This window comes from Metarhizium brunneum, chromosome 1 (genome assembly GCF_013426205.1).
Source record: "Metarhizium brunneum chromosome 1, complete sequence".
NCBI classification, from domain to species: Eukaryota; Fungi; Ascomycota; class Sordariomycetes; order Hypocreales; family Clavicipitaceae; genus Metarhizium; species Metarhizium brunneum.
The window spans coordinates 903,117-915,111 of NC_089422.1; the positions used below are offsets into that span (position 1 = coordinate 903,117).

The following is an 11,995-nucleotide window of genomic DNA, read 5'->3' on the forward strand; positions in this document are numbered from 1 at the left end:
CATCGCCCTCCGACAAACAAGCCTGCGTTGAAGCGCGGTAACGATACGCCAAGGGCCATAATCTGCGTGTACGATATTAGGGGGCATAGCTCTTTTCTTGGATGGGATGCCTGTATAGAATACCTTGTACCACATAAAATAACTACGATTTAGACGTCGAGGTGGCCGTTCCGCCTGGCCACCAAAATAGAATATTCAAACAAAATTTAACGAGGCTGTGTCATGCGCTACCATGGTGGATGAAGCCCGTTGAAGCTCATCCAGTCCAAGCTTGTTCGGCAAACGGCTCTCTACGACTTTTCAGTGAGGCGTTAATGTCAAAGTCCAAGATCGATTTTAGTCCATTCAATCCAACACCTCTGCCAAGCCATGCAGTGCGTCTATCGACCACCTCTCTATTTCCGAATCGCATTGTACAAAAATTTCCTAGTAACTCGATAGCAAACCCAATTCCCTTGTCAAACGCTCCGTGATCATCGCGCCTCAATCCCGTTGTATCATCTCGATTTCAAGCTAGCGTTGCGGCTCTTCTCCCACTCCTCGAAATCGACACCAAGCGCCTCCAGTTCTTTCTTCAGATGTTGCAGCTGCTTCTCGTAGTCTTCGAGAACCTATAATCCCAGTCAGTAACTGTCTGTTGGCAATAATCCCGTGATGTAGAGCAATGACAAAACGTACCCTCTTTGCCTTGGCCTCGGTCTCCGGGTCCAAACCCTCGCCGTCTTGGCCAGCAGGCTTATCCAATTCTTTATTCAAGCGATCCGAGTACCCTCTCAGCACAATCAACCTACTCCATAGCTCTTCCTCCCTAGCTCCCAGCGCAGGGTCCTGCACCTCACGCTCCAACGTCTGCAGCCGATTCTTGAGGTCGTCCTCGTCGCCACTCAATGCGTACCCGCGGTTCCTCAAAATCTGTACTTTGGCCGCTAGGGCCAAGCATCTCTCGCTAATGGCCGTCTGTCGTCTTCGCGCCGCCAGGGCCCGCACCTCCGTCTCCAGCTCGTGTCGCTGCAAGATGGCGTCCAGACTACCGTTGACCTGGTGCAGACGTGTGTTGAATTCGGAAATGGCGCGCTTCTGTGTCTTGAGACGGTCCGCAACGCCAGTGTACCCTGAGCAGAGGACAGGCATGAATCCTGGGGCGGGTTTGTTCTGTAGGGCTTCTTCCCATTCGCGAGGGTCCTCGTGGGGTTGGGGCTTGTAGAAGGGGATATGGGCTTCGTCGACTTTGTTGTAGAAGTAGTGCTTAAAGACACAGCTTGGGTTTGCAGGGTCCCATTTCTCGGTGACGAGTTTAATCTGATCGAGGATTGGTTTTTGGTCTGGAGGCAAGTCAGTTTTGGCGGTGAGTGTCAAGGAGACTCGGATGGAGAAGCCTACGTGGTGTTTCTTTGCCGGGCTGCCACAGCGAACTTGATAGCTGGGCTTGTGACTGAGCCAAAGCCGGCATTTGTTGAACTTGCTGTTGCTGTGCCATCATTGAATTGCCTAGTGCGCCGGGTTGCTGGCTACCCATGGTCTGGCCGAAGACGCTGCCTGTCTGCTGCGCCGGCTGTGCCTGTTGTGTAGCTTGCGATTGACCAAAAAAGCCACCGGAGCCCATTGGCTTGGGCTGGCCGAAGAACGACATGGCGACGGATTTTTCGCGGTGTTGCTCTAGTCGAGCTCACCGAGGGATTGGGGGTGCAAATTTGGGCGTTGCGAAACTTGCAGCGTGCAGACGATGGTATTTCTCGGCTATCTCCAGGGGTCGTGAGGTCGTGGAATATGTACAGGTCAGACTCTTGGGCGTTGGGGCACGGCTGAGAGCTGGTCGTTGCTCGCCTCGTCTCTGCGCAGCTTTTTTATTGTCGCGCTCTGCCAAAACAGACCAAACTTCTAGCTACAGCCGCGCATCCACATCTCGGGCAGGCGCCTCGTGTGCCAGGTCGGCCTTGTCTCCACCTTGCAACCAATCACAGGCCGCCAATTCCAACCTCACTCCAAATTCCCATCCAGCGATCGCACCAACTCAGCAACTCATTCTCGGTTCGACGAACGGGCAGCCCCCAACACAGACAACATGGCGACCCGACGATCTCAGTATGTCTTCTGGCTCGGCTCTCTCCCTCCCGCTGTCTGATTGAGCATATCGGCGTTTAGCGGGATGCTTCAAAATGGCGTTGGAGGCAAAAGGACGAAAGCGCTCTCTGGCTAACCACTCGACTGTAGGTTCCATCAGGAAGTCCTCATCGACACCACGCCGCTCCCTGACAACGTCCCTGCTGTCAAGGAGATTGGTGCCAGCTCCGCGCCTCTCTTGTCGGCATCTTTCTTCATCGGCGCCCGATGCCGCGACTACAACGATGACTACATGCAGTGCAAAACGGAGAACCCCGGCCGTGGCGAGTTTGACTGCATGAAGGAGGGTCGTCGGGTGACTCGCTGCGCTCAAAGCGTGTACGTTCTCAAACCTAGAACTCAATGAGACCATTCATTATCCCAATTCTAGCGGCCATTTCATCGCAGGCTGATTAGATGGTCGCACGAGGAAACAAGACACAGCAAGCTGACAATGCAGCAGACTCACGGACATCAACACCCACTGCCTCGCCGAGTTCCGCAAGCACTGGGAGTGTCTGGACGACAGAAATCAACAGCTTTGGCAGTGTCGTCCTGCCGAGTGGAAGCTGAACAAGTGTGTCTTTGATAACCTGGTAGGCGACCCTGTGTGAATATGCATACTTTCACGGCAATTAACTAATTCTGCTGGTTTAGAAACTCGAGAAGAAGATTCCCGACCAGCCCAAGAACGTTACCCCGGTCGAATTGAGGCCAAAGCAGATATTTTCTGATGTTCGCATTGGACCTGGGGATGGCAAACCCTTTATTGCGGGACAGGACGCGAAGCAATAAGTGGCTAGGAGTAGATTTGTTAGATACACCGTGTATATTTTAACCAATTGGACGAATCGTTCTTTCTTGAGCAGTGTCCTGTTGTGCTCGACGAGGGACCCCATGGTTTTGACGAAAGGCACCATCTGGCATATAGGTTTCGTTACCAGCTCGGTTCAAGGCTGTTTGTGAGGTTCGTGCTATCCTCTGTACAGATATATCAACGTATGCTTTGCAGTCATCCGCTGTATATACGCGAATGCAGCATGCAACGGTTGGTAGACGAGTGCAAGCATCCGTCCGCTGAAACTTGGCAACTAAGTGCCCTTACGCTATTGCCAGGTGCGGTTGGGAACAGCCCATGTCATGTGGTATGTTGTAGAGAGCCTCTTTCTGTCTCTTAGATATTGCAATACTTGGAAGCTTTCCTCATCCTTTTCTTCTAGGTCAAATGAATACGAGTTGGCCATGCTTGCGATATACCTTGTCATGAGTCAAGTACTGGCTATTGGGGCCAAGTGCAACTCCAAAATCACAAAGTGGCCATGGGAACTTTGTGTGTTAACGACTGTGCGTCCTCTGGTCAAGGTCTGCAAATGTTTCAAGGGACATGCAAAATACCAACATTACGCGGATATCTTTCCGAAGCTGCATATGATTTTGACTCTTTGTTTCTGCAGATCATTCCACAATAGCAACTCATATGCGCGAATCCGACATGGTCGGCATGGCATGTTCCAAGAGGCTTCTACCCAAGTTCAAACTCTAATTACAACTCGGTGGGCATTGCGAATAAATTTCGTTGAATCCAGCACTAAAGGTAACCATTTGTATGGATAAAAGTCGTGCTGACTTCCAGAGACCAAGGTATACTTCTGGGGCTTTCTCTCGCGGTGCGATTCCCTCACACAGCTCCAGCATAACCCTTCTAGGCAGTATGCAGCATTGGTTCTTTCTGATGAAGCTTATTTCTATCTACCCGCTGTTTCTGACGCGCGAAGCCACTCTTTACCATCATCTATTGGTTCGTCTGGCCCATCCATGGCTCTCATATACTCATTTCCTCTATACCTACCTCTCCTTTTCCTCTACGGCACATATATCATTGGGGGCGAACCATTTCTACCCCGATTCTTCCCCTGCGCCACCCTCCGGTTATGTATGATATAGATAGCCTCCTGGAGAGCGGCAAAGACGATGCCAACCGATACCATGATGATCATGGTGCGAAGCCCAGTCCGATAACTACAAGAAGGTTTCAGCATCTCCCAGACCAAATTAAGTATCGCAAGATCTTACAATGGGACATCACCGGCACGGAAGTATTGAGTTCCTACCATCAACCCGCTGATGGCAGACATGACCCACATGCTGCAACGAAGTCAGCATTCTCAAGTTCTCAACGGTCTAGACACAGTTTGTTCAACACGGGAGAGGGTTTCATTCTCACGCAATAGCAATGCTCCGCTCCCCCGGCTCCCTGCAGTTCAGCTGAACCCAAGTATTATGAACTGGATGATAGCCAACGGCGAAGCTGTTCACCGCAGTCCACAAGCCCCAGCGAGACCACTTGCCAACAAGAGGATGAACCTGGCGAGCCACAACCAAGGTAACGAGGTAGCAGACGTGGGCGGCAATCACAGACCCGCCTCGCAGGTTCGTCCTGTCGCTCATGTACGCGAATAGGAAGACAACAATGAGGGCTAGAGAGGCGCCCACGGCCGCGAGAGCGTTGGCTGCAATGCGGTCGAAGCCAAGAGCCCTGCTCTTTTTCGTCAGCGGTTTCCGAACTCGAGAAGCGACATGCTTTACGTGGCATTTCGACTCGGTGTTTTTCACCTTACATGATGATTGACGGCGTATAAGTCGTCAAGGGGCTCCAGGTCGAAAACACGGCAAACGTCGACACATAGTGCGGCCAGCGACGGTAGTGCTTGACAGTGCGCCAGACGAGCCTCCACGGTATTTCCAGCCCTTGGGCCCCTGGCCGCTTTTCCGCGTCGTCGTCTTCAATGCGGTTCTGTAGAAGGACCTGTTCGTCTTTGGAAATGCGAATAATCCCACGGCCTATGAGCGGCCCAGGCTCGTCGGGAGAGCCAGGGAGGAAGAAGAGAAAGAGGAACGAGACGCAAACGGTGAACAGCCCTTCAACTAATGCCGTTGTTTAAGTCTTTGCTTAGCTTCTCACGATTTGTTTTGCTTTTTGGGGGGAGGGCCTCACGCATGAAAAGCCATTGCCAACCACGGAGGCCACGGGCATTGTCTAGCTTCAGAATACCAGACGCCAAGAGGGGACTGATGGCATTGCCGCCAAACATGCCAAAGAAGAGAATGGCGACTCTTCGGGACAGCTCCCGCTTGCGATACCAGGTTGACAAGGTGTACACGGCCCCGGGGATGTAGCCCGCTTCGCTCAGGCCAAGAATGAGGCGTACCAGCAGGAAGCCGGTGCGGCTGCGGAGGAAGACCTGCATGGTTGCCACGACGCCAAACATGAAGACCTGGGCGGCCATCCACTTTCGCGGTCCAAACTGGCTCGAGTCAGTATCTGAGTCGGGCTGTTGCTGCTTGGGGCTGGTGTGTTTGCTCACTCGTTGCAGAGCCATGTTGCACGGGATTTCGAGGACGACAATGCCCATGAACATGAGTTGGTTGCCGAGGTTGATTGTGTCTTGGCTGATGCCGATATCTTTGGCGAAACCTCCTGTCAGGGCGCTGGCCAGGTTCATGCGGTCGAGTTGAAAGACTAGGAGGCCGAGGAACAGGAGAGCCAGCACGGAACAGTCGACTCTGAAGCATGTCAGCTCGTTCAGAATCCTTTTGTCCGCGAAACGCGGTTGATGTCAGAATATTCTGGCTCACTTCCACAGCGCTTGCTTCTCTAGCTTTGGATCCCATTGTCGTCCGTCTGGGTTGCCTTGCTCGGCGGACGAGCTATCCTCGACAACCGCCTTTTCCACCCGTACTCTGGCCATTGTTTCTCAAGGACAATAAAAGGCTCCCCTGGGAAAAGAATAAGCGGTATGCATTCGGTGAAATACAACTATAGTTGTGAGCATCTCGGCCGTTTAATAACTGTTGCCGGCGGCGCTATTCATGCATTGCGTGGCAGGCTTCCCCAGTAGTTTATTCGGCAACCCAAACCGACATGCCGTCTTCATCACGCAATTGCTTGGCCCTACCGATAAGGATAGGTATATTTTACAAGAATCACCATGATTCCAAAGATTTGCACTGCGCGCGAATGACATCGCCGATATTCGAGCGAACAGTGGGGAAGCATTGTCGTTGAAGCGATGGCGTGATGAAGCTCAGTGATAGCTTGCTTGCAGGGACATGGGCACTCGCATAAAGCTTCCAGTCTCCCGGGTGGCCGTGGTGTTCTAGTCGGCATTGAAATGTGCGACCTGCTCCAGCCAGCGCCCAACTTGACGACTTGCAACCCGCGCATCTAGAGTCTATACAATATGCCTGGTGTAACTGTCAAGCGTGTTGCCGTCATTGGAGCCGGCCCAGCGGGCGCGATTGCTCTTGACGCCCTTGCCAAAGAGAAGACGTTTGATCTGATCCGTGTGTTTGAGCGGAGAGAGCGTCCGGGGGGCTGCTGGTACGTGAATAGCTTCGGTCTCGGTCTCGATTCCCATTGACGAGGAGCAGGGTCGGCGACACGTTGCCGCCTCCCACGCTGTCGGATTTCAAGTCACTGGCGGACAGGACAGCCGATGCTCCGATTGCCCTTCCGGAAACTCTGCCTGCCTTTACTCCCAAGTCGGACCAGCCACGGTTTACCGAATCGTCGGTTTACCCGTACCTCGAGACCAATATCAGCCATCTGCCCATGCAATTCTCCCAGGAGCCCTTTCCCGCAGACATTAGCGAGCGAACACGAGCTCTTTACGGAGACGGCTCGCCGTTCCGCCATTGGGCGGTGGTGAGGTCTTATATAACTGGCTTGTGCGAGCGCAACGGCTACGAGGACCTCATCTCGTTCAGCACCACAGTCGAGCGAGTGGACAAGATTGGGTCCGAGTGGAAGGTGACGCTACGCAAGGAGGGCAAAGACAGCGACTACTGGTGGACAGAGTGGTTCGACGCCGTCGTCGTCGCGAGCGGCCATTACTCGGTGCCTTATATCCCCGCCATTGAGGGCTTGGAGCAGTTTGAGAAGTCCCGTCCCGGCAGCGTCATGCACAGCAAACACTTTCGTGGAAAGGACAAGTTCAGGAACAAGGTAGGCCGGCTCGTCGAAACTCCAACTCGACCTTGGGAACGGACGAATCACTAACGGGGCCGTTGGTCGCAGCGAGTCGTGGTTGTCGGGGCCTCGGTCTCAGCGGCAGATATAGCATTCGACCTGGCCGACTCGGCCGCGTTCCCAGTCCACGCCATCACCATCGGGCACAATCTCAACGGCTACTTTGGCGGAGAAGCCTTTGAGCACCCAAAGATCGAGAAGCTGCCGTCCATAGCCAAGGTGCAAGGTCGCACGGTACTCTTGGTGGACAACAAGACCATCCCCGACGTCGACTACATCGTTTTCGGCACCGGATACAGCTGGACGCTCCCGTTCCTACCGCAGGTGCCCGTTCGCAGCAATCGGGTCCCCGACCTGTGGCAGCATATCGTCTGGCAGCACGACCCGACTCTGCTCTTTGTCGGCGCCGTGCACGCCGGCTTGACCTTCAAGGTCTTTGAGTGGCAGGCCGTCTACGTGGCGAGGCTGTTGGCGAACCGCGCGGCGCCGCTGCCCCGGCTGGATGAGATGCGACGGTGGGAGGCGGACAGGATCAGCAGGCGTGGAGACGGGGCCAGGTTTTCTCTCCTTTTCCCGGATTTCGAAGACTACTTTGAGAGCCTGCGAGGTTTGGCGGGAGCGGGCGAGCCTGGCGTTGGCAGGAAGCTACCCAGGTTTAGACGGGAGTGGTTCAGAGAGTTCCTCGACGGCCACGAGCTTCGTAAGGACATGTGGCGACGACATAACAAAGCGGCCGCCGGGGCTGGCTCGACAAGGACGCTGGATGCGAAGCTGTAGAAGTTGCGTATTGGGCGGACAGTGTGAGATTAGCGGCAAGACGCCCTCTGTCTGTCTGTTTCTCTCTCTCTTTCTTTTCATGTATGAATGTGTAGCTCTTTGCTCTATCTTGCTCGGTTTGTAAACACATGAACTTGCAGGGACTTGCATATCATCAATCTTACCAAGACTATGCATGATGCCGCGCTACGGCTCCGTTCCCCCAGCTCCTTTGAGTGCCGAACTTGCATGAAACAAGGATAATCCAGAACCATGGACTCAAATCACCGATTCGGTACAGAGTACATTTAACTCATTACTACTATCACGAGTGGTGCGTTTGCAGCTCCGCAGTGAGCAACTTCCTCCAATGCCCTTATCCACGGAGTGGAATCACCAGTCCCTCTTATTTCCAATAATTTCAGACGAAATAGGGAGTTGCAATAATCACCCTGGCTGTTTGGGTAGCCGCCGCCGTTTCATGTCCCTGGCCGCATCTGCTACGCTTTTTACATCCTGCGTGGTATGTTGTCTGATATCAGCCGGCTTATAGACTACACAGCCACCTCCACAGACAAGTTCAGGCTTTCGGCCAGACCATCACAACAATAATAAACTTACATGAAAATAAATACAATTGACCTACCAAGAAGCCTAAGCTCACAGTAAGAAAAAAGGCCAGATACACATCCCAATCCATACATTATCACGCATCTTCGTGAATTCGCCCACGTTTTCACCCTGAACAGTTACTTCACCTCCCCAACGCCAGCTAGCTACCCTACACCAACCAACCACCCATGCAACAGGGACAGCAAAGACATCGGAATCGCGAAATCCCGCCCCGTCACGACCAATGTTGCGCGAATTACAGAGTACGGAGCATAGACATGATACACTGAACACAAGATGCCGCGCTCTAATTCGCTGGTGTAGCATCGTGTAGCATCTCCTTTGGTCAAATATCGCTCAACATGCGGTCCCTGTACATACCCACTGTCTCACTTCCCGCCCGATGAACATCGATCGTCAATCACGGCGATGAAAACCATCCCATCCAATCGGTCTGTGTTCCTACTGGACGCCAGATTTTTTTTTCCTGGCCCTGTACATGAGATGAAACCCAGCCATCGCGGTGGAGACCGTTGTGAAACGAGATGGCGCTGTCTGTTAAGATGAGGTCCGCTTGTTGGGCCTCGGCGGCAATGGCATGCGGAGGTAAAGTCAAGGTATCACACCAGACCGTTACTGGATGCTTGGGGTGTATGCTAGGAATCCTTGCTGTGTTGATGTGAAAGGACGGAGATGACGACTATGCAGAGCCATTTCCGGCCATTATCCCGACGCGAAGTACGGAGGAGCAGGGGCAGATTTCGGGGTTTGGGATGGGCACAGCTTGTCAGTAATTTGATGGGGTTAAATGACGGGTCGGAATGCCGGCAAGTCAAGTGTTTTGTTGTTTGAGATTAGTCATTGGGTCAATTGGTATGATGAAGTTCATGTGAGGGCACATGCATACACTCTAACCCGTGTTTAGCTCACCATCCGGGACCTAACAAGATGAATCAAGTGAGGCGGCCTTATTATTGATAATTTTACAAGGTTAATAATAAAATCTTCATATCAAACAGGTGATTTTCGTCTTTTCCCTTAGAAAACACGATATTTCTTCCTCTTAGCTTTTATTTAAAAATAATACGCTTCATTAATTATATACCCCCTTATAAAGTCGCGGGTGGTCAGTTCAACAGGGGTTGGAGTGTAGCAGAAAGCCGACATGCCTCATCTGATGTCGTGTCCGACGGACGGTAAGGGGCATGGCGCCTTGTACACATACAAGTTATACAACACGGAGGGAGGGCTCGCATCTGGGTGTACCACGATCCTTGCCTCATTTCAACAGTGACAAGGCCGAAGAGTCAGCTGGCGGAGATGACAAGCAAGGGAAAAAAGGCCACGACCACTCCGTGAACCTCGCCAAAGCCATGCTCTTGGCTGGCTACCTTGGCTTTCTGATAGTAGTACTAGTCAGCATGGGCGACAGACGTGTCTGACGTGTTTTGCCACGTGTCGCGGAACCCTGGGCTCGAGGGGAAACACTGAGAATACGGGCCATGTACTCCGTACCTATGCAGGCACGCGAGGAAGGAAAACGAGCAGCATAAGTAAATACCAGTTATTACCTGGGAGCTGCATACAGCCCCGGGCCAGTAACTTTTGGAAAAGGAGCAAGGCACCTTGCGAGCCCAAGCGATGGAGGATGGAAGTACGGAGTATATATGGTCTGTACAACCAGCAAAGTCAGCAAGCACAATATACTCCATACCAAGGAGGCGATATCAGGCAGGATTGCAGGAAGCAAGCGCAGTTGCCCTGAACAGGCAGCACTTTTTGCATGAATGCGCTTATGCATGCCATGTAAGTTTATCCACACGTCTGTGCAAAAGCATCTCGGGAGAATGGTTTGCGCAGGCAAAGATGGCCTTGTGACTCGAAGTTGTGAGCACATGTGGGACACGACCAGGGGCTGCGTGTAACTTTACCACCGGGCTTTGGCCCTCAGCCTTAACATTCTAACTTTGCTCTGCTCTTGGGCCGCTGTTTCAACTGTAAATCATATCGATCCCGCCGAACATCTCTGTCCAATGCCTCGACTCCCCCGCCTATTTGAGAGACTTCAAAAGCCTCGGGCTCCCTGCAAAAGCATATTGTGAAGCTTGATTCGTTGCAGATCTGGCATCTGTCCCCAAGCGTAGCCAGATCTGTGCCTATGCATCGACAACGGGCCTCCGAAATCCTCACCGCTAACTTCCAAAGTACCTTCATGTCGCCATGTCGTGGCGGCTTTGCGAGTGAGCCTCGATGCATGCTCTTAATAGTATAACAAAGTAAGTAGCTGGTTGAGCAGAAAATCGGGAGCCGCTTGTCTGTCACGGATTCCATGCTATTGTACGGAGTACGAGCTGTGGTATAATAACACGGCCTGATCCGATGTCGCTTAAGTCCGACTATTTCGCCAAGTACGCAATGTTGCTTCAAGGATGCTGTGAGCGGGAGGACAGTTCAATTGTGGCTAGTTGCATTCCACTGTGTGGACGGATCCATGCTGTCACCGGGGTGAAGGGGGTTGTTCAGGTCGTGAATCCGTCCTGTGTCTGGATCTGTGCCCTGGAATGTAAAAGCAATGGCTCTTAGGAAACGAAACTAACGCAGGAACAAAGTACTAGAACTACTAAACCAAAATGTAATACTATTCTGCTTCTGCAAGTGTTGTGCAGCCTCCGATGCTCAGCTTCGAGCAGTGTTCGACAGCACATGGGGCTTGTCTTGGAATTTTTCTTCGGGTTCGTTAAAAACATCGGATAGCTGAGGTTTGTGCCCGCAAACACCAACTCTGTCTCAAAGAAAAGACCAGTTGACGTCAAAGACTCCCTCCCCCGCACGCAGGGCCAGGCGAGCAGATCTGGTGCAGAGCAGCACAAAACACTTTGTTTGAGACAATGAAGCCAGCAGCGTCCAAAGAGAAGCAGCCGAAGAAACTTTGTGCTTGGACAAAATAGCGCCGGGAACTCAAGAGCCGCCCCCGTAGCGAAAAGGTTGTCTCTGAAGAATCTGCCAACTGTGGTTGGTGGGAACGTTTCCGACGATATCGCTGATCACGGCCACGGCGACCTCTGGCCAGGTTGTCTCCGGATCTGCAGACTGTGACGCTCCAATGTTAGGCACGTACCACAATTGTTGACCCTAAGAAATCTTCCGCAAATGAAGCGAATTCTCTCCCCGGTGCATCCTGGACGAAGACCGACTCGTAAAGAGCGGGAAGTCGGCAAGGCGAACCAAACATGGCATCCTCTCATGGTGATTCACGGTACGAACACCAAAGGAGGAAATGGCGAAGGACAAAAAGGGGGAGGGGAGAGTGGGCCACTCGCCAACTCGACAGCCATCCCAAGAGATGAGGGATGTTTCAGGGACGAAGAGCTCCGCTATCGTTTGTAGCTTGTTCACTGGGACCCTTCGAAACAACAGGATATGATTGGTCCACTGACTTCTTCAACCCATGCAAGCCTGGCGCCACAGCACAGGGAGGGCAAGCCAGGGGAAATATTG

General features: G+C 52.6%; 4 protein-coding genes across 4 annotated transcripts; 2 read left to right on the forward strand and 2 right to left on the reverse strand.

Moving 5' to 3' along the window:
- Window positions 1–497: 497 nt before the first annotated feature.
- Window positions 498–1,630, reverse strand: NUP57 (Nucleoporin NUP57; the record flags this gene model as incomplete). The annotated part of the gene is made up of 3 exons (XM_014687323.1): window positions 498–611; window positions 679–1,322; window positions 1,381–1,630. 3 exons carry the CDS (start codon window positions 1,628–1,630, stop codon window positions 498–500), a joined length of 1,008 nt encoding a protein of 335 aa, XP_014542809.1.
- Window positions 1,631–2,062: 432 nt separating this feature from the next.
- Window positions 2,063–2,895, forward strand: NUO20 (NADH-ubiquinone oxidoreductase 20 subunit; the record flags this gene model as incomplete). Its single annotated transcript, XM_014687322.1, has 4 exons — window positions 2,063–2,082; window positions 2,212–2,439; window positions 2,564–2,696; window positions 2,758–2,895. The coding sequence occupies 4 exons, from the start codon at window positions 2,063–2,065 to the stop codon at window positions 2,893–2,895; spliced, it is 519 nt and encodes a 172-aa protein (XP_014542808.1).
- A 1,067-nt stretch (window positions 2,896–3,962) lies between these two features.
- G6M90_00g002760 (uncharacterized protein) lies at window positions 3,963–5,849 on the reverse strand (the record flags this gene model as incomplete). The annotated part of the gene is made up of 6 exons (XM_014687321.1): window positions 3,963–4,119; window positions 4,174–4,245; window positions 4,325–4,636; window positions 4,719–5,025; window positions 5,096–5,664; window positions 5,737–5,849. The coding sequence occupies 6 exons, from the start codon at window positions 5,847–5,849 to the stop codon at window positions 3,963–3,965; spliced, it is 1,530 nt and encodes a 509-aa protein (XP_014542807.1).
- A 492-nt stretch (window positions 5,850–6,341) lies between these two features.
- Window positions 6,342–7,906, forward strand: fmo1_0 (Thiol-specific monooxygenase; the record flags this gene model as incomplete). Its single annotated transcript, XM_014687320.1, has 3 exons — window positions 6,342–6,481; window positions 6,532–7,105; window positions 7,178–7,906. The coding sequence occupies 3 exons, from the start codon at window positions 6,342–6,344 to the stop codon at window positions 7,904–7,906; spliced, it is 1,443 nt and encodes a 480-aa protein (XP_014542806.1).
- Between the last annotated feature and the right edge of the window lie 4,089 nt (window positions 7,907–11,995).